General features: G+C 53.6%; 2 protein-coding genes across 5 annotated transcripts in view; one reads left to right on the top strand and one right to left on the bottom strand.

Annotated features, from left to right (window-relative positions):
* Positions 1-16253, bottom strand: part of arhgef39 (Rho guanine nucleotide exchange factor (GEF) 39) — an 89593-nt gene extending 73340 nt beyond the window's left edge. Inside the window, exon 1 of the mRNA XM_028955312.1 lies at positions 16201-16253. The gene's annotated coding sequence lies outside the window, so the exon portion shown is untranslated. The remainder of the gene's footprint in view (positions 1-16200) is intronic.
* Positions 1723-24331, top strand: lmo3 (LIM domain only 3). 4 transcript variants are annotated; one of them, XM_028955315.1, is made up of 4 exons: positions 1723-2102; positions 3979-4192; positions 19609-19734; positions 23252-24331. In XM_028955315.1, exons 2-4 carry the CDS (start codon positions 3987-3989, stop codon positions 23355-23357), a joined length of 438 nt encoding a protein of 145 aa, XP_028811148.1. In that variant the 5' UTR covers positions 1723-2102; positions 3979-3986; the 3' UTR covers positions 23358-24331. The 4 variants fall into 4 exon arrangements, with proteins under 4 accessions (XP_028811148.1, XP_028811146.1, XP_028811147.1 ...); XM_028955313.1 differs by lacking the exon at positions 1723-2102 and adding an exon at positions 2248-2474; XM_028955314.1 differs by lacking the exon at positions 1723-2102 and adding an exon at positions 2617-2937.
* The last annotated feature ends 242 nt before the right edge of the window (positions 24332-24573 follow it).

The raw sequence follows: 24573 nt of genomic DNA, 5'->3' as shown, positions 1-24573 counted from the left end.
CATTCATATATATATATATATATATTTTTTTTTTTTTTTACATTTACAGCATTTATCAGACGCCCTTATCCAGAGCGACTTACAATCAGTAGTTACAGGGACAGTCCCCCCCTGGAGACACTCAGGGTTAAGTGTCTTGCTCAGGGAACCCCAAGTGGGGTTCTTCACCTCCCTCCAGGCTACTAACACCACGTTACTATTTCCTCTTTTTTTATGACAGTCCATCGGGGGAGAAAAGCCCGGTTTGTTTGTAGGGCCTGATTCGGGTCGATGGATCCTAAAATTTTCATTTTTTTCAGCAGCAAAGGAAATGATTTATACCGTAGACACTCTGAGGTGTGCGTGCCGAGAACGTCTCTGGAATTTGGCCCAGATGCCTTCTGACGCGAAGCGCCAGCCGCGGAAGTTCGGTGAATGGGACGTTTGTTTCGGCTGCATTTTTGCAGTCAGAGGCTCGTCGCAGCACTTGGTGGCACATTAACATTTTTAAAACCGAAACAACTTCGACCCGGTAATTGTTGAATTGGATCAGACGACCTGCTCTTGGTGGAGCGACGACACTCGTCCCAGACACTCATCCCTCTGCCAAGCGCTAAAATCGCCCCGCGGGGCAGAGACGGAGACGCCGGGGCGGAGGGAGGACGTCGTTAGAGCCGCGCGGCCCTTGACCTCGCTGGGGGGGGTCGCCTGGACGGAGCGCCTTTAAGAGGGCCTCTGTGGTCGTTAGCGCGGCCACATGCGTCCCTCCGTCCCCAGGGGTGTGTGACACGTGGTCCGACGGACAGGCCGGTCCAACACGTGGCCCCCACACCTGTGATAAAGTGAAGTGATTGTCACATGTGATACACAGCAGCACAGCACACGTGAAATTTGTCCTCTGCATTTAACCATCACCCTGAGTGAGCAGCAGGCTGTGGGGACGGTGCTTTGCTCAGTGGCACCTTGGCGGATCGGGATTCGAACCGGGGCCGCTTCCTTAACCGTTAGGACACCACTGCCCCTGGTTTGGTAAATATGAATTAATAAATAAATAAATATGAATTTGGTCGCCTGATTACGGGGCCGCTTCCTTAACCGTTAGGACACCACTGCCCCTGGTTTGGTAAATATGAATTTGTCGGTCAAAGTTCTCAAATTTAATTGTAGAAGTCAGGGAATGAAAGCAGAAAGCACACGACCGTGTGGGTGGTAGTAGCCTAGCGGGTAACACACTCGCCTACGAACCAGAAGACCCGGGTTCAAACCCAACTTTCTACCATCGTGTCCCTGAGCAGGACACTTAACCCTGAGTGTCTCCAGGGGGGGACCGTCCCTGTAACTACTGGTTGTAAGCCGCTCTGGATAAGGGCGTCTGGTAAACGCTGTAAAAGTAAAGTAAAAAGTCTGTCTGTTGTGTTAATACCGGGCCCTGAGACCTGCTAGACGCCGCGTAACCGGACCCCCCCCCCCCCCCCAGAACAGACATTGCCGCGGCCGGCCCTCCTTTCCCAGGCCGTCGGAGGGGATGGATGGAGGGATGGAGGGAGGGAAGGACTGAGCTCTGTCAGTCGGAGTGAGGGCACTGCTGAGTCTGGCTGCACTACAAAGGTTAGCAGATCTGACTGTCAATACTGTCAGAGGAGCGGCGTCTCCGGGAGGGGGGGTGGGCGGAGGTTAGGTGGAGGGAGGGGGGGGGGGCGGCGGCTTTGAGAGAAAGAGATACTTTGATATTTCGGAATGTTAGAAGGGCGAGTGTGGAGGACTGGAGGTTGGGGATCTAATTACCGGGGCCATAATTGGGGGCTGGGGAATAGGTTGCCGTCCTCTCAACCCGCTGCAGATCAATTATGTTAAGAGAACATCTGTAAGTAGAGCTTAATGAGCTCCATTAGAGCAACACGCCGCTGCCTCCCCTCGCGGTGCTGTCAGGAGCCGGAGCGCCGGCTCTAACCAGGGACCTGCTGCTGCTGCTGCTGCTGCTGCTGCTGATGCTGATGATGCTGATGCTGCTGCAGGGGCTTAAATAGCGCAGGGCTGCATGCGTCCCCGCCAGAGAGGAGAGCAGGAGAGACGCTGCGCGGAGGAGGACCACGGAGGGTGAAAACTGCGGCAGCTCCACCTCGGTACAGTAACTCGGGCACATTTTCACATCTTCTTCCATCCGCCCATCCATCCATCCTTCCCTTCCCTTTTTTTTTTTTTTTTTTTTTTTTGGACGCGCAGGCGCAGAAGCGGGGATGGAGGAGCGGCGAAAAGAAAAAAAAAGTCCAAATCGGGGACGGAGGGCTCGTGGATTTATTTATTCGTTCGCTTGTTTGTTTGTCCCCTCCGAGTCCCGACCACGCGTGGCGTCGCTGGCGCGTCGCGGAGTAATTCAGCCTTTATGACTTTACGCCACGTTTAACGCGGAGCGGACGCCCGAAGTTCGCGCGGAGAGACGCGCGTCCACCTGAGGATCGGCGCGATGGACGCGGAGCGGCCCGGTTCCGCTCCAGGTGGGTCCGGGACACCTGTGGCTCGGTCCGGGCCGGAAGTTTGGTCCCGGGACCGGGGCTGTGGTGTGCGCAGGCGGCGCAGGCGGCGCGGCGGGGGATTATGGGATTAGGGGGGGGGGGTATATAAGGGCTGGTGTGGGGGTTCTGCGGCGCGTCTGCCTTTTGTCGCCCGCCGCTCGACAGCGCGACACTCGTGTCGCGTCGGTGGTTCGTCGCGCGTCGTCGTGATTATTAATTTACGCGCCTCGCGCTGGTTGGTCGCCGCGTCCTGCGGGTCGCGCGCCGGATTGTTACTTTTAACAAAAGCGCGCGAGCGGGCGGGCGGGCGCGCGCGCCGGATCCCCGCTCCTCCTCCTCATCTTCCTCCTCCTCCTCCTCCTCCTCATCATCATCTTCCACGTCGTCCTCCAGCCGCCGCCGCCGCTCCTGGACCAACAAATGCAGAAACGGGAGAAAAGTTTCGGTAAGCGCGGCGCGGCGCGGGGGTTCCGGTCCCGGGGGGTGGTGACGGGGAGGGGGAGGTGGCGCGGTTCCGGGGGGTGAAGCGGCGACGCGACGCGGCTACGCGCCTCCGTCAGAGAACATCTGTAAGTAGAGCCTGATGAGCTCCACTGGAGCAACACGCCGCTGCCTCCCCTCGCCGTGCCGGTACGCGGTTCCGGCTCCGCGGCGCTCGGAGCGCTCGCTGGCCGCCGGAATTCTGCTGGAAATCTCCTGCTTTCTCCCTTACGTGTGTGTGTGTGTGTGTGTGTGTGTGTATGCGTGTAAGTGTGGGTGTGTGTGTGTGTGTGTGTGTGTGTGTGTGTGTGTGTGTGTGTGTGTGTGTGTGTGAATGCGCATGTCATTGGCCTGTCCGCTGCCATGGCAACAGTAATTAACCTGATGAGAGGTGAGGTGGAGGAGGGAGGAGAAGGATGGAGGGAAGTGAAGAAGGATAGAGGTATGGAGGGACGAAGGGAGGTGAAGAAGGAACGGAGGGAGGTGGAGAAGGATGGAGGGATGGATGGTGGAGAAGTATGGAGGGATGGAGGGAGGTGGAGAAGGATGGAGGTATGGAGGGACGAAGGGAGGTGAAGAAGGAACGGAGGGAGGTGGAGAAGGATGGAGGGATGGATGGTGGAGAAGTATGGAGGGATGGAGGGAGGTGGAGAAGAAGCTCGTCTGACGTCTGACGGCCAAATTGTCGGGGTCACGTGAGGTCGCGTCCGGCGTTCCTGTTTCCAGGCGCGTCGCGTGGTGCGTTCAAGAGAAGTTGTGAAGACCCCCAGCGCCGGGAACTTTCTGCGAGGACAAAAGCGTGGCCGGGCGGGGGGGGTTCCCTCGGGTTTTGTACGGGGGTAGAATACTAATTACCGCCTGCTGCATGAGCCGCCATTGTTCCCCTTGTTGCCTAACAAAACCCTTTCACGGCCGGCGTCGGGTCCGCACAATGGCCGCCGCCCCGGGAGCGGGGGGCCCGTCCGAGGGGGGATCCTCACCGCGCGCTCTGCTCTGTCCCCCGCAGGTATACAAATGCTCTCCGTCCAGCCGGACACCAAGCCAAAGGGCTGTGCCGGCTGCAGCCGGAAGATAAAGGACCGCTACCTGCTGAAGGCCCTGGACAAGTACTGGCACGAGGACTGCCTGAAGTGCGCCTGCTGCGACTGCCGGCTGGGCGAGGTGGGCTCCACCCTCTACACCAAGGCCAACCTCATCCTGTGCCGGCGGGACTACCTGCGGTGAGTGCCGCGGGTTCCAGCCCGTCCTCCAATGCCGTAAATGTGACACGACCGGGCCCCCCTTGGCCCTCGGACTAGGGGCGGGGCCGGCGATTCTTACCGAATCTTCACTGCTTCACACGTTTTACCAAACGATAAAACTTGGCTCTTTAGGACATTAAGTCGGTCGTTGTAATAAGTCGTTGTAGACCAGAAGTTCTCCCGGCGCTCGTTGCAGCGGCGGGGACCCCGAGGTTCTCCGTTCTCCAACCTTTTGGGGGCCAGAGAACCATGAACAAGGCCAGACGTCTTGGCCTCAGGTGTGTGGGTGTGTGTGTGTGAACCGTCTTCAGAGCTGAACCGAGTCTATGGCTCCGCCGAGTCCATCCCAGCATGCTTAGCACCGCGGCACGTTATTAGGCCCGACGAAAACCGGGGTTAATAGGATTCTCCCGGCGGCCCGGAAGCGCGGCCCCGAATAATAACCCCCGGCGTGGCACGCGCTGCGCCAAATTAAGTACAGAAGACGGGAGCGACGGAGGCAGGGGGGGGTTTATGGTGATGGATGATGGGGGGGGGGGGGGGGGGGGCAACCGGGCAATTTGTATTCTTTTTATCTGAGAAAGTAATTATCGATATACGCGCTTTTTATCTCGCGCCGGGCGCGATCCCACCCGATAGGCTAATAACCGGCGCGGCGGGCGTGGCCAAAAGGAGGGCGACGCGTCGCGGCCAGCCGGCGAGGGCTGCCGGGCGTCGGTTAATGGAAAAAAACCTTAAATGTTTTTTATTTTTTTTATTTTTAAAAGACGCCTTTTTTTTTTTTTTTTATCTATTCAGTTTTTTTTTTTTCTTTTTTTTTTTTTTTAAAGACGGCGCTTATTTATTTTTTTTATTTATTTATCTATTCAGTTTTTTTTTTTTTTTTTTTTTAATCCGACTTCAATTTTCCTCTACGCTGGTTTTACTCAGATTGTGGACGCGGGCGGAATTTATTGCCGCGGCGGAGGGCTGCCTATCAGCGAGAGATAACCAACATGTAAAGCGAGGTTCGGTGGTAATAACTTCCTCTCTTCTTTTTTTTTTTTTTTTTTTGCACAAACCCCCCCCCCCCACCCCCCCCCCCCCCCGCGCAGACGTGCCGTTTGTGGGCCGTGCAAACTCGTGGAAATGAACCGTGAAAAATGTATCTTTCATTTCCACACACACACACACACACACACACACACTCTCTTTCTCTCCGCATTTGCATCCGTCGCTGTGAAGTCGCCCTATCGCGGGAACTCTGGGGGGACGGAGATTATTGGCTGTGGCTTTTATTTAACGTCTGTGTCACCGATTGCGGCACGAATCAGACGGGAAATTGACGTTTTAAGGCGCCGGCGTCCCCAGGTGGGAGGGGCGGGGCTTGGGGGGTAAATAGGAGGAGATAAAAAAACAAATCCTGGTTACGTTCTATTCGTCAGAATGTAGGAAGTTGGGGTTTGACTCTCTCTCCTGCGCCCCAGGACCCTGTTTCTGGAACCAAACCTTGGTTCCCGTCGAAAGGCCGAGTTTTCTCTTCCGACTCTGGCGTGTGGGGTCACGTGAGGGAACCTCCGTGGTGTGTGTGTGTGTGTGTGTGTGTGTGTGTGTGTGGTGTTTTTTCCATCAACAGGATCTCGGTGAATGAGCTATTCGAAGCCGACTAGACCTCTGCGTTACCTACAAATGTCCACATTTTTTAATATGGCGTTGACGGTACATTTACGTTATTTCCCAGACAGCCTTATCCAGAGTGACTTACAGTCAGTAGTTACAGGGACAGTCCCCCCCTGGAGACACTCAGGGTTAAGTGTTTTGCTCAGGGACACGATGGTAGTAAGTGGGGTTCGAACCCGGGTCTTCTGGATGGTAGGCGAGTGTGTTACCCACTAGGCTACCACCGCCCAGGAAATGGAATGACGGGGAGTGATTTAACGTACGTTAATATGGCGCCTCGGGGCACACGTGGCGCGTTCACTTGTGAGAGCCGTAGATAACAGGGTCAGTTCAGGGTTGGGTCCGGGACTGTTACTTTGACCGTTGGTGTTTCCGCGATTTATCGGCTGCAGCAGTAGAAAGAACCGAAACGGCGCGCGTGCAAGTTCACGGACGTACCTGCCGTCGCGAAAGTGGACATTTTTGTTTAATGAGATAGAGAAAATCCCTAACTTTGCTGAGAGGTTTACATTTACATTTACGGCATTTACCAGACGCCCTTATCCAGAGCGACTTACAGTCAGTAGTTACAGGAACAGTCCCCCCCCTGGATTAGGGTTAAGTGTCTTGCTCAGGGACACGATGGTAGAAAGTAGGATTTGAACCTGGGTCTTCTGGTTCACAGGAGAGTGTGTTACACACTAGGCCGCCACCCACCTTATTTCTCCATATTTGCACAGATTTGCACAATAAATATTCAAAACGTGTAAAAAGTTGATATTAAACAGCTTCCGGCTGCAGAGCCTCTCCTACGGAAACCAGTTTACATTTACAGATCAAATTATATATGGCAATATATATATACCGTCTGTGGTTCCATTCATATCGCAATATGAATTTAATGCCATAGCGGGCAGCCCCACCCCCCACAGCTCCTTCTCATAGACACTCATTAAAAGAATAAAATGACTAATCGCAAACTTTTATTATATTTTCTCACGTGAACTTGTGCGAACCCCCCGTATTAATGTCCAGGGTGAGGTGACGTGCTGTGGCTACGAAGGTGACTCTGTCCTTGTCCCCCGCGAGCGCGGCGGATTTATTCATTTTTATTTCTGCGGATAACAGGGTTTTGGCTCCGGCACGTTGGAATCACGTTAAAACCCGACTAGCCCTGTCGGGGCGGGAGGAGTCTCTCCATCTGTGGCGCCTCCCCGAGGTCGCAGGTCGCCTGCGGCCTTCAGATTCGTCCTTGTTTACAAGCGGAGGGGTGTCGCCCCAGGGACACGCTCCTCCTGGAAGAGGGGGGGTCAGATTAGGATGTTAAGTTGGTAGTTCTCCGAAGGAGCCTCCAGAAGAACGCGTCCTCTCGTCCCCGCGGCGCGATTGCGTCCCCGGGGACCCGCGCCGCCGCAAGGTGAACCACCTTTCCCGCCGCGCGGCGCTGTTATTAATAACTGTCAGCCGGATTGGGGGCGGGGTCACCCGGCGCAGCTCCCCGAAAAGAAACCCGGGGCGAGGCAAGTAGGCCGCAGCTGGACGCCCCGTGAAAGTGGAACCCCCCGGAGGACGGGCGCGCCGGGCAGGAGTAATGCATGGGCGGCCCGTGGCCGTGAAAAATGGAGATGTCACCGCCGGGCCCCGCTCCGCGTCCACGTCCGGCGCCCCGACCCTCACACAAGTGACACAATCAGAGCAGGGAATTGTGGGAAGGGAGAGAAGCCCTGGGCGGAAAAAAAAACGCCGCACGATGGGGCCTAAAGTGAAGCGAAGGGAAGGTTCCGCGTAAGTAGAACCCGATTGCACGTGCGCGTCCATCAGGGGGGAGATGGGACCCCATAAGGACCCCATTATTCCCAACAGTTAAATAAACGTTATTACCGATGTTCACGTTCCGCCACGGCCTTCAGAAAAGCCGCTTTAATTCCCTCCACGTTATGGTGGGGTCAGAGGTCGGCGAGTCGCCCGGCGCAGCGATTTCTGTCTAATCCGAAAATGAGAGGCCCCTAATCCCCCCCGTACCTTTCCCAGCCGCGACCTGCCGCGCCCGCCGGACACCGCCTTCGTCTGGAGGTCCGATTAAAAGCCACAATGCTCGTCTTATTTCCGTACGTGGATTTGGGCCTTTCAGGTGTACGTACGGACCCCCGGATCGCCGCCATCACTCGACAGGCGTGTTAATCTGCAGAGTTATGTCATTCCCTCCAGGCTCCTTAACGCGTTTTTAAGGCCCCCGGGGTCCCCGGCGCACAATTTTCACTTCATTTCCCGCCCCCGAAAACTGTAGCGGACGCAATGGCGGAATTAAATGCGGCACCTGCGCTCCTTCGGACCGAATTTCCCTCTTCACCGCGGAGATTAACCTTCATGCCCTTTAATAAACGGTCTATATATCGACATCAAAGGAATGGGCGAGGTGGCGCAAGGCCTTCTGGGAACGGGTCCCGGGGCCCTGCCGAGAGTCCGGGCCGGCTCCCCGACCGCAGGAGCGCTAATCGGGCGCGGCCGTATGGAAATCGCACGTCTCTTAGTCTTTTTAATTAAAGCGGAGGAGGCCGTTCAGGAGGAGCACTGACCTTTCCCATCCGGCCCTTTGTGGGGAGAGGCGCGGGTCATTTCCATGCATACATTACGCCGTTCCGCCTCTCCACCTTCCCGCTGCCTGTGCCGCCGGGCCACCCGCGGTTTTTTATACGTTCAGATAGGACTGGCCGTCGCCGCCGTCACAATATTCAGTAAAACCGTACACCGGTGTTTCTTCTTCTGATTAATATGGAAATAATTCATTTACACCCAGTATCGTGCACATTGTATTACCATTTTTATGGTACAGCAAGAAAATGTATTATTATTTAACAGTAGGTGTAGTGCGTGGGTCACGTTTTCATGCTCAGGTTTTACGGGAATTTACAGACTGTTAAACAGGAAGTGACACCAACATGCAGGTTATCAGGAGCTTTAATTCCAGCGAACGTGACCACGCCCACTACCAACACCAACATTTAGGTTATCAGGCGCTTTAATTCCAGTGAACGTGACCACGCCCACTACCGACAACAACATGCAGGTTATCAGGCGCTTTAATTCCAGTGAACGTGACCACACCCACTACCAACACCAACATGCAGGTTATCAGGCGCTTTAATTCCAGTGAACGTGACCACGCCCACTACCGACACCAACATGCAGGTTATCAGGCGCTTTCATTCCAGTGAACGTGACCACACCCACTACCAACACCAACATGCAGGTTATCAGGCGCTTTAATTCCTAGTGAACGTGACCACGCCCACTACCAACACCGACATGCAGGTTATCAGGCGCTTTAATTCCAGATAACGTGACCACGCCCACTACCAACACCAACATGCAGGTTATCAGGAGCTTTAATACCAGTGAACGTGACCACGCCCACTACCAACACCAACATGCAGGTTATAAGGCGCTTTAATACCTAGTGAACGTGACCACACCCACACCCACTACCAACATGCAGGGTATCAGACGCTTTAATACCAGTGAACGTGACCACACCCACTACCAACACCAACATGCAGGTTATCAGGCGCTTTAATTCCAGTGAACGTGACCACACCCACTACCAACACCAACATGCAGGTTATCAGGCGCTTTAATTCCAGTCAACGTGACCACGCCCACTACTAACACCAACATGCAGTTTATCAGGCGCTTTAATTCCAGTGAACGTGACCACGCCCACTACCAACACCAACATGCAGGTTATCAGGCGCTTTAATTCCAGTGAACGTGACCACGCCCACTACCAACACCAACATGCAGGTTATCAGGCGCTTTAATTCCTATTGAACGTGACCACGCCCACTACCAACACCAACATGCAGGTTATCAGGCGCTTTAATTCCTAGTGAACGTGACCACACCCACTACCGACACCAACATGCAGGTTATCAGGCGCTTTAATTCCAGTCGACGTGACCACGCCCATTATCAACATGCAGGTTATCAATATAAATAATCTGCTATTGTACTTTGGTGTTTTTGTGCTAATTGAATGTTTGAGAATGTCGGAGTGTATTCGATGTGGTGGAGGTGGAGGTTCTCCTGTATTCTTGGCAGCTGTGTGGCGTCTGCAGGCATGCACGAGTGCGATAACCAGCCTGCTGCTTGACACCAGGCGATATGCCGCCACCCTCCAGTGCTGGCACACAGCAGCCCGTTTTGTTTTCTGGAGCAGCGGAGTTGGAAGCGGACGAATGCAATCGGAAACCGCAGGCTAGCCTTCCAGAAACCTCCCAGCACATAACCGCCCCCCCCCCCGTCCAAAACCCAGTGCAGCCTTCCAACAGATCCCCCCTCCCCTGCACCTGTTCCAGCAAACTGAGCGTTCTCGCCCCGCCGCTTCATAATGGAAGAAGGGAAAACTGATGCATCGTGTCCGGATCAGATGTGGCCGTACACGATTCAGGGCGCGGCCCGGAGACAGAGAGTAAACGGTCGGCCACTTTATAGGGAAAAGTCCCCCCGTTACCAGCTTTTTTATTCTGAATGCGGGTCAAAACGTGGGAACAGGATCGGTGGAGTCCACAGAGGAGGACGAGTCGAGCGAGTGAAGGAATGTTCTGGATGTAGACGTGCTTTGTGATATACAGCAACTGAGCAAGGACTTTGAAATTCAAGAAAATGTCTGATACGCAATACCATTTTCTGTATCAGTTATCATTGTTCAAAATAAATATGTTTTAATATCTTAGTTTCTACTGTGGGTATTAAGAATTAGGATGTAAAGATGATCAAAACTATTAAAAAGTAACGCAACTAAGGTATATTTTAACGTTCGTCGTTCGTAACGCATACGAAGACAACGAGATTTTCTGACGTTGTAGTTTTAGCCGCTAACACTAATTTGCGTGCTGGACATGTTAACATTTTTGACACTTTTTTCCTCCCGCGTCAGCATCGGTCGCCACGGTAACATTCGCGTTTTGCCGTTTGGGGGGGCGTGGCCGCCGCTCGCCAGTTTAGCCTGCGGTGCAGTCGCGCGAGGCCTGGAGGAGATGAATGGGGTCGAGGGAGGACGCCGATTGGTCGATGTCGGCCTCGCTCAGGGGCGCCCGGTTTGGATCGGCGACAGGGTGCGGCTCACGGTCCCTGAGCGACTCCTCAATTAGTGTGCAGCCCGGCGGAACCGCCAGACGCCCGCCCTCGCCGGAACCCCTCCGACTCTGAGCAGGGTCGTCCCTTTCCGGTTCCCTCCGCGAGGCGTTGCGTAACGGAGGCCCTTCTGCGGCGTCGGTGTAAAATGAGATGTAAATGCGGCCGCTTTTCCGACGCCCTGGTTTATTCATGAGGAGGCCCGGGGAAACGGGAGAATGCTAACGAGGCGCTCCGGGTTCGCCCTTGGCCCGGTCAGAATGCGCCGGAGAAATTAACAAGTTTATTAAAAACCGGCGACCCGCGAATGTATAAATACCAGTTAAAACTATTTCTCTCCGCGCGTTATTGATTCCGCCGCTGCTGTGGAAGCGGGACGTCGGTGCGCCTCGCACACACACACACACACACACACACACGGCGCAGGCGGCGGATCCGGTGAAAGGCCCATTTTTCAGCTGCCATCAATCTATAATTCAGAGTGAGTGAAAGGAGAGACGGGGGTCCGCAGTAATCAATGCAGCCAAAGTCACGCCTGGCCCCTTCATTACATACATACATCAACAGCAGCAAACGGGCCTCTGTGTGTGTGTGTGTGTGTGCGCGCGCATTGATTGCGCCGAATCTCCACTCTTTTTCCGAACCCTTTCTAATCTCTGAAATGCTAAAGAGGCAATCAGAGACATCGGCCGGCTTCTGCCATCTGGACGCGGTTCTCACGCCGCCGCCTCCTCCGCGTTGAAGGAGGCCATCGATCGCGCGACCCGACCCCGTCGCCACCACCGCCACGGCGTGGGTCCTCACTAGGTTGGCCGATTCGTTACTGTCATAATTATTATTATTATTATTGTCAAAGTGGATCCTGAACCCTCAACAAATGAATATGTGATACGAAAAGTGATTATTTCATTCATCGACTAGTTTAATTCATCAGTAAATCTTTTATTACGCATAGCTTATAAGCAATTTATGTATCTACTCGGTTCATAAACTTAAAATATGTTTTTTTATTTATTCTTGGGGAAACGTAGAATGCAAAAAAAACATTTTGGAGTGATTAAATTAATAAAACTTGCTCCTGTTTTGTTCTCTTTCTGTGCTTCGCGAAGTAAATATCCAGGGTGAGATTTGGTAAGATTCAGGCCTCGAGATGAGATTTTTTTGGGGGGTCTGGGACCTCGTTAAAATAATTGGCTGCTCGCGGCCGGTTCATTAGAGACGCCCGCATTGTCGGCCTCGGATAGTGAGATCCTTCTGCTGACCACCCTCCTGAACCATAAAGGCTCATTAAGGCCCAGGACGTGTACGTGTTCCTACCCACGATGCATTCCTCTGGTGCCCACATGCACCGCACACAGAGCGGCGAAGGCCTCTGATAGGGAACGTGTGCGTATAATTAATCTGATTTTCAAAAGGGGGGGGGGGGCGGACATATTGATCAAGAGTTCATTTGGCTTTATCTTCGTCCTGCTAATTACTTTTGCTCTGAATATTATCAAGGCGGATTTTCGCGGCGGCGCCGGAGGGAATTCTCTCTCGTTTTTGAGAAACCTCCGCCTGTATTCTATCAGCGAATAAAACATTTCAATCATTATGGCCCCAAAAACAGCCCTGTGGCTGAATGGGGCTCCCGTTACCAATGGCGCCTAATTAAAGTCCCACATTAACGGTTCTTAATTCTCTTACTGGGCAGGAATTAATGGAGTCGGCTTCTGAAGGCCCTTTTACAGATGGGATGTGTGCTTTTGTCACTTTATTATTTCAATTTAATTTAAAGGTCCCCTATTATGGAACATTTTTTTTTTTGTTTTTGATTTTATATCGGTCTTGTTGGTCCCCTAATTCTGTATCTGAAGTCTCGTTCCAAAATTCAGCCGTGGTGCAGAATTACAGCCACTTTGATCCAGTCCCACAATGACGCCGACTTTCACCGTCTGTAGCTTTAAATGCTAATGAGGAGGAGAGAGGCGGGGCGAGGAGGAGAGCGGCCAATAGAAGTTGTGCGGGCATTCGCCAAAATGACGTCATCAACACCAAATTCACCAACAACAATGTTTGGCGCAGACAGGAAGTCGTGTGTGAGTCTCGCGTGACGGAACTAAAAAAAAAAAAGCAGAACGACCAAAACACTCTTTACACCCATCGCCATTTCTAGCCACAGCAGGATCATAGACAGGCCGGGGGAACTCGTATTAATGTTAAATCATCTCACAAAGTCACATTTTCATGTCAGGGGACCTGTTGGGTTATGTTGATAAGACACCTGGACATGTTGCACATGAGATGTTTTAAAGACAAGGAGCATTTTTTACATCATTTATCAGACGCCCTTATCCAGAGCGACTTACAATCAGTATTACAGGGACAGTCCCCCCCTGGAGCAATTTAGGGTTAAGTGTCTTGCTCAGGGACATGATGGTAGTAAGTGGGATTCGAACCCGGGTCTTCTGGTTCATAGGCGAGTGTGTTACCCACTAGGCTACTACCACCCGCTGCCACAGTCTGTAAGTGTTAAATAAAAAGATCTGTAGAAATATTATGGAATTTTAAATATGGTATCAATAGGTGAGAGAGGTGGGCGTAAGTGTGCTATTATTTAAAAAAGACTTCTTTTAAACACGTGTTGGAGAAAAAAAGTAATTTTAAAATCTTGACATCAACTGCTTGTGTGTGTCCAGTGTTTAGTCACTTTTCTGCTTAACAACACACGAGTAAACGGGTAAAGCGTCCCAATTTCGGCCACAATGTCATCTCCAGGTGACATTGGGGCAGTGGTGTCCTAGCGGGTTAAGGAAGCGGCCCCGTAATCAGAAGGTTGCCGGTTCCAATCCCGATCCGCCAAGGTGCCCACTGCTCACTCAGGGTGATGGTTAAATGGAGAGGACACATTTCACCGTGTGCTGTGCACTCGCACTTTTCCATCCACATGGCTCTCACCCCGCGATGTGGTCTCGATAGACGTGTGACAACGACGATGACATCAACCGCATCAGCACCTGCTGAGACGAGCACGTGTGGAAGTCCACGTGAGGGACGCTGGACAGGAAGTCGTTAAAAGTGCATCAGAAACGGCCGGTAAAAGCCTCTCCGGTCTTTTTGACCGAAACGTGAGCCTCAAATAACTCCTCAAAACAAAGAAAGGCGAAGTCCCCTCGCCGCCGCTGTGTTTTTTTCCCCCCGGCGTAATGACATGGCGCGGGGATGTTAAAAGCTCCGAAGGCACGCCGTAATTGCCATGTTGTGCTTGGAGGGGGAAAAAAAGAAGCTTGGCCACCATTAACCTCCCCGCACCGTAATTCACTTCGCGCGCCGAGCAATTACCTTGCCAATAATGCCCGGTCTTCGCAAAATGCGCGCGTTCTTGACTTCCTGTAATTAAATTGGGCTTTTCACACGTAACCTGCGAGCGCGCCGGGGGGTCAACGTGGCCACCTGTAACCGGCGGCGGTTGGATCCGGAGTAGGGCCGTAAACACTTCATTCCTCCGCCGATGGAAGGGTCACGGTTCCCGCAGTGGCGTCAAGGGCGAGGGACGCACGATGGCGGAATATCACCCCCCCCCCCTCAGAATTAGAACGTTCGTTCCTGTCACTGATTTCAGTTTCCTGAATGGATTCCTTCTCTACAATATCAGACGAATCCGTCCTTATCTGTCAACACAGGCCACCCAGATCCTGGTCCAGTCCTTACTAATCTCACGACTGGATTACTGCAACTATCTTCTAGCTGGTCTACCACTATGCACCATCCGACCTCTACAACTCATACAAAATGCAGCAGCACGACTGATCTTCAACCTTCCCAAGTTCTCCACACCGCCCCTCTGCTACGTTCCCTCCACTGGCTCCCAGTAGCTGCACGCATCAGGTTCTAAATACTGACGCTGGCCTACAAAGACAAACATGGAGTAGCACCATCCTACCTCACAGCCCTTATTACACCTCGCACTGCACCTCGTATACTCCGAGCCTCCAGTACTGCTCGCCTGGTCCCTCCATCTCTGAAGGTACAAGGAAGACGCTCGTATAGACTCTTCTCCGTCTTGGCCCCTCCTTCACACGGCAGCTCAAGACCTTCCTCTTTAGAGAAGATTTAGATGAACTTGTAACCTTCTTCTTGTCTGACTTCTGTATAGAAACTAGAACAGAGTGAATAAAAAGATTGTATTCATAGTTGGGGTCCTAGTGAACCAGAACTGATCACTTCATCCATGGTGACATGGAAGCACGTTGAAAGTAACTCTGGATAAGGGCGTCTGCCAAATGGCTTGTAAATGGAATCCCTAGAAATGTCACCAGGTGCGGCGTTCTCCGTGTTCCGACGGAACCGGGGCTGCAGCTGCGGCGTCCCGTGGACGATGCTCGCCGCAAGCCCCCCACCCCCGCCGCCATTATGGCTCCATGTGCGGAGCGCTAAATGGCTTCGAGCTCGGTCGCCCGGACACATGATGTTTTTGGACGGTCCCCTCCAGTGGAGATCGGCTTAATTAGCTGTGAAGAGCGCTGGCTGGCGGCGCGCTCGCCGCAGATAATTGCGGCGCCGCCGCGGCATGCCCTGGCGCCCGGCTCGGGGGCTGCAGGTGGGTTGGCGCGGCGGAGTGCCTATCGGAGCGCACATCTGGCCCCTGCGGGGGGGTCGGAGACGTTCGTCACGCCCTCTCCCAAAAAAAAACGCCCTCCGAACCCCTCCGCGTGCCTGGCAACCCCACCCCCCCACCCCGAAAGCCCCTTCTGTCGGGGGGGCCAAATTATTTCCATTTCGCCGCCTTTCAGCCGCGCCTTGGGCCAGTGGTGGCCTAGCGGTTACGGAAGCGGCCCCGTAATCAGAAGGTTGCCGGTTCGAATCCCGATCCGCCAAGGTGCCACCGAGGTCCCCACACACTGCTCACCGGGCGCCTGTCATGGCCGCCCACTGCTCACCAAGGGTGATGGGTTAAATACAGAGGACACATTTCACTGTGTGCACCATGTGCTGTGCTGCAGTCTATCACAATGTTAATCACTTCACTATAGCCTTTGTCGCTCCGCCTGTGTTCGTTGACTCTCGAGGATCTGCGCCCGTCGGTGATAAGCGAGGGGGCGTTTGCATTTACAGAAACGGCGTCGCGCTACCGGAACGCGTTATTAATCCCTCATCCCGGCCGCATTAACGCGTTTAAATCGTTTCCTCGAGGAATCAACACACGCACACAACATGAGATCGGAAAAAAAACTCACAAGTCCGATCAGGACTGGAATTGAGGAGCTTGTGAAGGCGTCCGTCTGTCCTCAGACCGACAGGAGACATCGGGGCTTCACTTCCGAGCGCAGCTCTTTCCGTCTTCAGGGATCTCAAGTTAGTTTAGGGTGCTGGTAGTAGCCTAGCGGGTAACACACTCGCCTATGAACCAGAAGACCCAGGTTCAAATCCCACTTACTACCATCGTGTCCCTGAGCAAGACACTTAACCCTGAGTGTCTCCAGGGGGGGACTGTCCCTGTAACTACTGATTGTAAGTCGCTCTGGATAAGGCCGTCTGGTAAATGCTGTAAATGTAAATGTATGTAGTTTACAAGCTTGAACTATTCCTGGAAGTCGGACGCAGCACATGGATCGCGTGTCTTCGGGATTTACGGATTTGGACAGGAAGTGTCTGCCCATCGGTAAAGCACGGGAGTGGGGAGAGAAACGGGGGGACTGATTTAATTAGCCCAGATATCCGACACTTCTCTCCGGAACGTCCCTCCGTCCGCCGAGCGGCCCTCGCCGAGCGGGGCCATAATTCATCATTAGGACATCAGCGTCCGGGCGCAGATTAGAACTGATGGCGGCGGCGGCCAGGCAAGTCGGGGCGCTCAAGGAGGAAAATCTTATCCCGCCGACAAATTCCCGGGTCGCGCCCGCCGTAATTGAAATAATTTCGGCCCTGAGAGTTGCTTAATCTCGGAGAAATCGCCGCGAACCGTCCGATTACACCTGCCAAGCCTGCCCTCCCCCCCCCAACAACACCTCCGCTCGGAACGACACGGAACCCGGGTTCCGGCGGCACCGGCGGCACCGGCCCCTGTTTGAGATGCAACAAATCATTTGTCTGTTATTAACCCCGAGCCTGTAATTATGCAGATTGCCATGGATTTTTCCCCCAAGTGAGATCCAGGGGTTGCCGTGAGCGCGGCAGACGGGCGCGGCAACGGCCGCGCATTACCGAACTTGCCACATTCATCATGTTGACTGATGGCGCGGCGGGCCGGTCCCCGGGTCCCGGTGGTTAATGTAGTGGGTAATTAACTGTCATTTGCCTGGTAATAGGCCGATGATCAATGGTTTGTGAGGAAACAAATTCTAATTCGGCAGCTGATGAATGCGCGCCGGGGCCGAGGCAATTGAAGGCATGGGAGCCGCTGTCAGAATTCCAAATGGCTCCAGAGGTTGGGAGCGTTATCATTCTTCCTTTTCTTTCTTTTTCTTTTTTTTTACCCCCTTCATCTGCACCCGAAGTAGCGATTACTTCCTTATACCATTATATCGGCCTTTTTTTTTACTAAAAGAAATGTAATAACAGGTGACAGTTTGTTCTGAAGCCATTAAAAATATAATTTTATATATATATATATATATATATATATATAGAGAGAGAGAGAGAGAGAGAGAGAATTTTTTTTGTTGTTGAACTTCAGCCATTTGGAATAATTTAATTGCCGTCTGATCTTAGCACATCAGGCCACGTACTGCTCACTCCTTCCGGCGGTATTGTCTCCAATAAAACCCGGCCGATTCCACGTTCTGTCAGATGTGAATTCGAATTCCACGCTGCACCCTGTGACTCTTTAAATGTGTGTTGCTTTTTTTTTTTTTTTTTTTTTAGTCGGCAGTGTTGGAATTTGCTTTAGCTGAGCCGGGCTTTCTGCTTGAAAAGTCACTTGATTGTCACTTGTGATACACAGCAGCACAGCACACGGTGCACACAGTGAAAAGTGTCCTCTGTATTTAACCGTCACCCTTGGTGAGCAGTGGGCAGCCATGACAGGTGCCCGGGGAGCAGTGTGTGGGGACGGCGCTTTGCTCAGTGGCACCTCAGTGGCGGATCGGGATTCGAACCGGCAAACTTCCGATTACGGGGCCGCTTCCTTAGCCGCCAGGCCATACGTTTCAATGGCCATTTTACCCGTGGCTGCTCCAGGGCGTGGCCAGGACCCTCCGCTGCTTGATGGCGTGTCTGAGGTCTGCCTTTGAATGCGTTGCAAGGCCGACCGCGCTTAATTTGCCACCTCCCTCGAGCACCATCAGCATCTGCGGCATCGGACCAGCGGAGCGGGCAGAGGCGGGTGGCAGGTAGGGCTCCATCCATCTCCGTCTCAGCCCCGCCCGCCGCAGGGTCGTCCAGGAACGAGGAATCTCCCGAACTGCCCCGACGCGTTCGGACGTTGGGTTTGAGGGACACGGCGCCGGCGTTTTACGTTTTAATGCAGAGCGCCGGATGGCGAGTGGAGGAGGGTTGGGAGTTTGTGCTGCTGGAACTCCGGGGCCTCTCCATCTGGGTGGTAAACCTGCTGAAGACGCGTGAGAATTACTGCTTCTGGAACGCGGAGGTCATAAATACGTAATACGTCCGCTGTAAACGCGTCGCTTTCTCCTTTAAACGTTTCATCTCAGCTTTTACAGTGCGGAGCCGCTTCTTGCCGTTCTTGGTAGTGGGCGTGGCCACGTTAGTATAGGTCAGTGTAGAGAACGGAGGAGGACGGCAGGAGCCGCGCCACGCCTGGGCGTGTCCAGAATCGGGAAGTAGGGGGTGTGACAGCTGTCATTCACGCACACAGGCTCCTCCCCTCTTTTTGAGCGTAAGGTCCTCTTCTGGACGTCAGGAACGAAGAGGTCTTTGGTTTCTACAACACACAGAGACTTCCTGTTTTCATCAGTTTATTTCCTGTAGATTCTGTGACTCGACTCAACATGGCTCATATATCTCTGGGAAAACACAGACATCTTTTCTTTATGTCTTTGATCAATCGGAAGCCACGAAAGGAATTCTTATTATTCCTGCCGCCCCACGTGGAAGCCCGGAGGCTGCGTGCATTGTGAGACGGCGAGGACGGGAGACAACAGCGACGTCTCTATATTTAGACTCTTCAAAGTGGAAGGCATAATTCCTTTAATTAAATCGGCACACGTCCTCCCCTCGTACCTGCAGCGCTGCGCGGGACGTCCTTTATTGTCTCAAGGTGCGCTGGCAGCGGCCCCTTGGTCCCGGGGGGATTCTGGAGGGTCGCCGCGCGTCCGCGGGAAACGAGACTTTCTGAAGGTTAATAAACAAGGCGGCGTACCCGGGGACGCGGTGATCGTCCATCAGATGCCGTCCTCTCGCCGACTCGGAGAGTGGCACGCAGTTTTATCATTTTAACAACAGCGGGCAAAAGTGCCCGAAGAAGACGGACTAACGGGTTATTTTGTTGTATGATTTTCTTATCGGATATATATTTTTTCGTCCATTATCCTCGGCCTGGACCGCAGTACAGTAACACTCCTGCCAGTGCTGACGGAACAGTAGGCCACGGTGACAGTGGTGGCCATCACACACAAGTGTCCCTCCAGCCAATCGTGTCCCCCCGTGGTTACATTTATTTATTTATTTATTTATTTTGGTTGCAGGTTATTCGGGGTCACGGGCAACTGTGCCGCCTGCAGCAAGCTCATCCCGGCCTTCGAGATGGTGATGAGGGCCAAGGAGAACGTCTACCACCTGGACTGCTTCGCCTGCCAGCTCTGTAACCAGAGGTGAGTTCGGTTGGGCCGCGAGTTACGCGCCCCTTTCTTCAGCCGGCCTAGCGGTTAAGGAAGCGGCCCCGTAATCAGAAGGTCGCCGGTTCGAATCCCGATCCGAACCAGGGAGCCACTGATCAAAGCACCGTCCCCACACGCTGCTCCCCGGGCGCCTGTCATGACCGCCCACTGCTCACCAAGGGTGATGGGTTAAAAGCAGAGGACAAATTTCACTGTGTGCACCGTGTGCTGTCACTTCATTAGCACGTGGACGGCGTCTGAGCTCCGAGACGCGAACCTTCATCTATTCCTCCCGGGCGCTCCAGCCCAACTCGTCCGCATTTAAAAGCCATTTAGCGCGCCGGCCACAAATCTTCCTTTTTACATTAGCGCCAGCGGCGAGGTGTTTAATAAAACCGAGATCGCCGCCTTGACGTGTCCCTCACCCGGCCGGCACCGTTCTTCGCTCCTGTGTGTCCTCAGGAGACCCCCAGGTCTTACACACAAGGGGTGGTAGTAGCCTAGTGGGTAACACACTCGCCTATGAACCAGAAGACCCGGGTTCGAATCCCACTTACTACCATTGTGTCCCTGAGCAAGACACTTAACCCTAAATTGCTCCAGGGGGGGACTGTCCCTGTAACTACTGATTGTAAGTCACTCTGGATAAGGGCGTCTGATAAATGCTTTAAATGTAAATGTAAAAAGATCACGAATAAGTCATTCTTATTCTAATTCTCTAATAAAGCTGAATTAAACGTACAGAACAGTAAACCCGTTATATCTTGAGCGATAGAAGGGCCCGAAATGATCTTTAGAACCGGGGCGCGGCGGAGCCCCAGCGGGGAGGATTTATGATGTCTGCCAGCCCCGCGGTGGGCTCCGCCGTCAGAACAACAGAAGCGCTCGGCGTCGACCGCGCGATATGCAAATCCGCCGCTTCCCCCCGTCTGTCCGAGGGGGAATTCATTCGTCACCAAAGTGACGGGACTTTATCTCTGCAGACGCGCCGCCACCCCGCTTGTCGGGCCCGTTTTGTTGTTCTGACGGCTGTTTTGCGTAGATCCTAACAGGCGTCCCGCTCCGAGAATAAAGGCTGCGCGCTGCGCCTGGTCTGTCAGTGTTGCGCCTGTCGGCTCTCCGACTTTCCTCTTCGGAGCGCCGGTGAAGGCTGCCGGAGCCGTCTGGAGACGCTGCTTGGAACCTGCACCGGATAAAGCAGCGAGAGCTCCAGAACGTTCTTACGCTCACCAGGATCTGGCGACAGCGCCCAGGCGGCCGGCTCAAAGCGCGACTTACCGACCCGCGCTGCTGCGCGTAGCTACAAAGGGGCGCAACTCAGGGTGGTAGTAGCCTAGCGGGTAACACACTCGCCTATGAACCAGGAGACCCAGGTTCAAATCCCACTTACTACCATCGTGTCCCTGAACAAGACACTTAACCCTAAGTGTCTCCAGGGGGGGACTGTCCCTGTAACTACTGATTATAAGTCGCTCTGGATAAGGGCTGCCCGCTGCTCACTCAGGGTGATGGGTTAAATGCAGAGGACACGTTTCACCGCGTGCACCGTGTGCTGTGCTGCTGTGTATCACAACGGCAATCACCTTACTGGTCACCCCGATTCCATCCACACACTCCCAGCACTCAGAATCTGATCCGGCGTCAGGTTCTCCTGATTACGTCTGATGGGTCCATAAATAAGTTCGGCGGCGGTGGCGCTGGCTGTAAACGCCGCTGTTACCGCAGCTGTTGCAGTGTGACGTCGCGCCGCAGGCCGCATGCGTGCTTCAGATGAATCGTTTCCGCTATGAGGCCGGAAAGCGTCCATTTGAATACGCTCGGTGTTTTATTTATGCATCTGCGCCCGGGATGTGGACGGTTGTAAATCCCTTTGATCGTCTGGAGTTTGCGGGGGGGGGGGGGGGGTCCCAGCCGGCCACAGATCAGCCCCGCGGGGACAGCTAATCGATGGGGCCTCATCATCCAGCCTCGTCCAGCCCAGTTCCTCCCGATGAGCCGGGCGGCCGCCGCCCTGGAGATGCCCGGGGGCAGCCGGGTGCTGGCTGGGTGACGGGGCGAGGAGGGTCAGTCCCGATGAGGGGACAGACAGTCCGCAGGCTCAGTCGTGGGGCTTCCTGACTAAAACCATTTACGTTATATTATATTACCAGACTACCACCACCATTAAGAAGCAGCTGGAAAGCCACTTGTTTAAAAAATATTTCAGACGAGTCCAACACTAACACACACAGACACACTCACAAAACCAAAAAAAAACTTGTCTAGCACTTAACAATTCCCCATCATCTTCTATTCCTGACAAGTTGGGCCTTATCGCGGCTCTTACTTTTGTAACTCAAAATCTATAGAAACCGAATGAGAATTGCTGGCGTCGTCTTGTAAGTCTGCCAAGTAAAGTAAAGTTATAACAAATGTGCAGTAATTGTTCTCCACATGCACTAATAAAATAAATAAATAAAGTGAACTGATTGTCACACGTGATACACAGCAGCACAGCACACGGTGCACACAGTGATGTGTTTCCTCTGCATTCAACCCACCACCCCTGGTGAGCAGTGGGCGGCCATGACAGGCGCCCGGGGAGCAGTGTGTGGGGACGGTGGTTTGCTCAGTGGCACCTTGGCGGAGCGGGATTCGAACCGGCGACCTTCTGATTTGCGGGGCCGCTTCCTTAACCGCTAGGTTGTGTATACACATGGAAGCGTGTCGCAGAAACATGAGATGCAGACTAGATCCATGTGATCTAGTGACAGATGTGTGCAAAATATGTAATCTGTGTTATTAGTTATGAATGAGTGGGGGGGGGGGGGGGGGTGCATTGCATCATTAGCATAAGCGACGCAGGCTGAGGGCGAGACAAGGGCATCATCGGTTCCCGTTACCTCCGACGGCCCGGGCATAACGTCCTCGTCATAATTGGTGCGCAGATGTCGCCCGTGATGCTGACATTTCACTGAGCAGAAACAATTTGGTGCCGCAAAAACAACGTGGGGGCTGGACTGGGGGGGGGGCAAATGCATAAATGCAGCGGGCGCGGTCCCTGTTGGCTGTGGGCAGGGGCCGGAGGGTCGGGGCTGGTCACGGTGGCAGGCCAGCGCGTCGTTCCAGCGGCACGACGCCATTACGTTAAGCGGTTTCTGCATGGGGGTACGTTCTGTTGCCTCATCGCGGACGCCCCCGGCATTTTAATGTCACATGGGAGTCTCAGGCGGACAGCGAGTAAACACCGACCTTGTCCGGCGCTCGCTGCGGGGAGATAAGCGTCCCTCGGGACTCCAGTACGTCCTCCCTCCAACATTATCTCTACACCAAAAGGTCAAATGCGACGTTGGCCTGCTCAGCGCGGGAAAGATTCCGGAGATTTATTTGTGGTGGACCTGGGCGTACCTTTAGGTTGAGTCCAGCTAATAGGCGGGGCGGGACTCTGTGGTCCCACAGTTATGGGTGGAGAGGGTCGGCTCGCGGTTCCCTCTTTTGCGCCGTTCTTACCTTCTCGCTTTTCCCGCTCCAGGTTTTGCGTGGGGGACAAGTTCTTCCTGAAGAACAACATGATCCTGTGTCAGACGGACTACGAGGAAGGTCTGATGAAGGAGGGCTACGCTCCCCAGGTCCGCTGACGCCCGCCCACGCCGGAGGAGGCCATGGAGGGACTTTTATCTGTCCGTACGAAAAAACGAAAACAAAAAAACTAGCTGACAACCTGCAGTCGGACATTAAAAGCCCTCGCCCGTCTTCGTGTACATAACCACTGGTGTCCAGCAGGGGGCTCCACTGTACAGATTCGCCGTAGAGACTGAAGGGGCACGTCGCACCCGTAAGAGCGAGCTGCGCCACGGTCCCCTTTTCTACAGACGTTGCCTCCAGCCCCAAATACCAACACAGGCCTTACGGAGACAGCGAACCCACCCCCTGTCCCCCGTCCCCTGTCCCCAGCATCACAACGCCATCACCATTTTATCTCCCTCAGCCACCAAGGCATCCATGGGTCAGACAGGAAGATCTCAGGTTGGACGGGTCTCGTCCACGTTCCATTCCTCCGTGGGAACTCTCGGCTGGGGAGGGGGGCGGGTCTCGGCCACTCGTCCTTGTACGCTGTATTTATTTTAAATGCTTTCGGTCACGCCTTGTTGTCCCACCGTCTCGTGCTTCTACTTGAACCCCTTCAGCGTCGTCCCTCCCGACTCCCTTCATTTCGTCACGGCAGTTTTTTAAGTTGAATCCCGCTTTTCGGCGCAGCCGGATGTCACACGTTCACCGGGGCTCGAACGTCACATGGAATCTCTTGGCCGAGGGCGTCGCCTTTCTTGCGGGATGCCGGACAACAGCTGAAGCCTAAAAAGCAGAAAGCACTCAAAGTGGAAATCTTATCAGAACGAATTGATTTGTAAGTCGTGGTTGTAAATAGAAGAAAAACAAAATAAAATAAAAAAAAATAAAAAAAACGACATTATTGCTTTTGCCTGCTATTGTAAAATGATTTCTTAAGTGTCACTCAGCATGAGATGTTTATTTTTAGGACAGCGCTTGTACATACTGTATTGTACTCATTTTAAGCACAAAAATGTAATACAGTTTTATTGTGTTATTCCCACGTGCGTTGCCTGTTTCTGCCTTTATTCCGCCACGCGTCGGCACGGAAATGTCCAACATGGCGGCGGCCATTTTGAGGCTCGGTGTTTACTGATGCCGTTCGGCTCAAGCGCTTCCCTCAAGGGCGCTGAAGTACGTGCAAAAGCGGCGGCGAGGAAGCGGGCCCGCCGCCGCTCACCAGTCCATTACACCCGACCACTAGACCGCTGCTGCACTCCTGCAATATGATTTATCATGAATTCC

Source organism: Denticeps clupeoides, chromosome 15, assembly GCF_900700375.1.
Source record: "Denticeps clupeoides chromosome 15, fDenClu1.1, whole genome shotgun sequence".
Lineage (NCBI taxonomy): Eukaryota > Metazoa > Chordata > Actinopteri > Clupeiformes > Denticipitidae > Denticeps > Denticeps clupeoides.
Note: the sequence above shows the minus strand (reverse complement) of the source record. Positions and strands in the feature narration are given on the sequence as shown.

What these genes read in the sequence shown, in the direction of transcription:
- lmo3 (XM_028955313.1), top strand. Translation starts at nt 2,444, where the DNA reads ATGGACGCGGAGCGGCCCGGTTCCGCTCCAG. An exon ending in GCGGCCCGGTTCCGCTCCAG is followed by an intron (nt 2,475 to 3,978) that starts GTGGGTCCGGGA and finishes TGTCCCCCGCAG; the next exon opens with GTATACAAATGCTCTCCGTC. An exon ending in TGCCGGCGGGACTACCTGCG is followed by an intron (nt 4,193 to 19,608) that starts GTGAGTGCCGCG and finishes TTTTGGTTGCAG; the next exon opens with GTTATTCGGGGTCACGGGCA.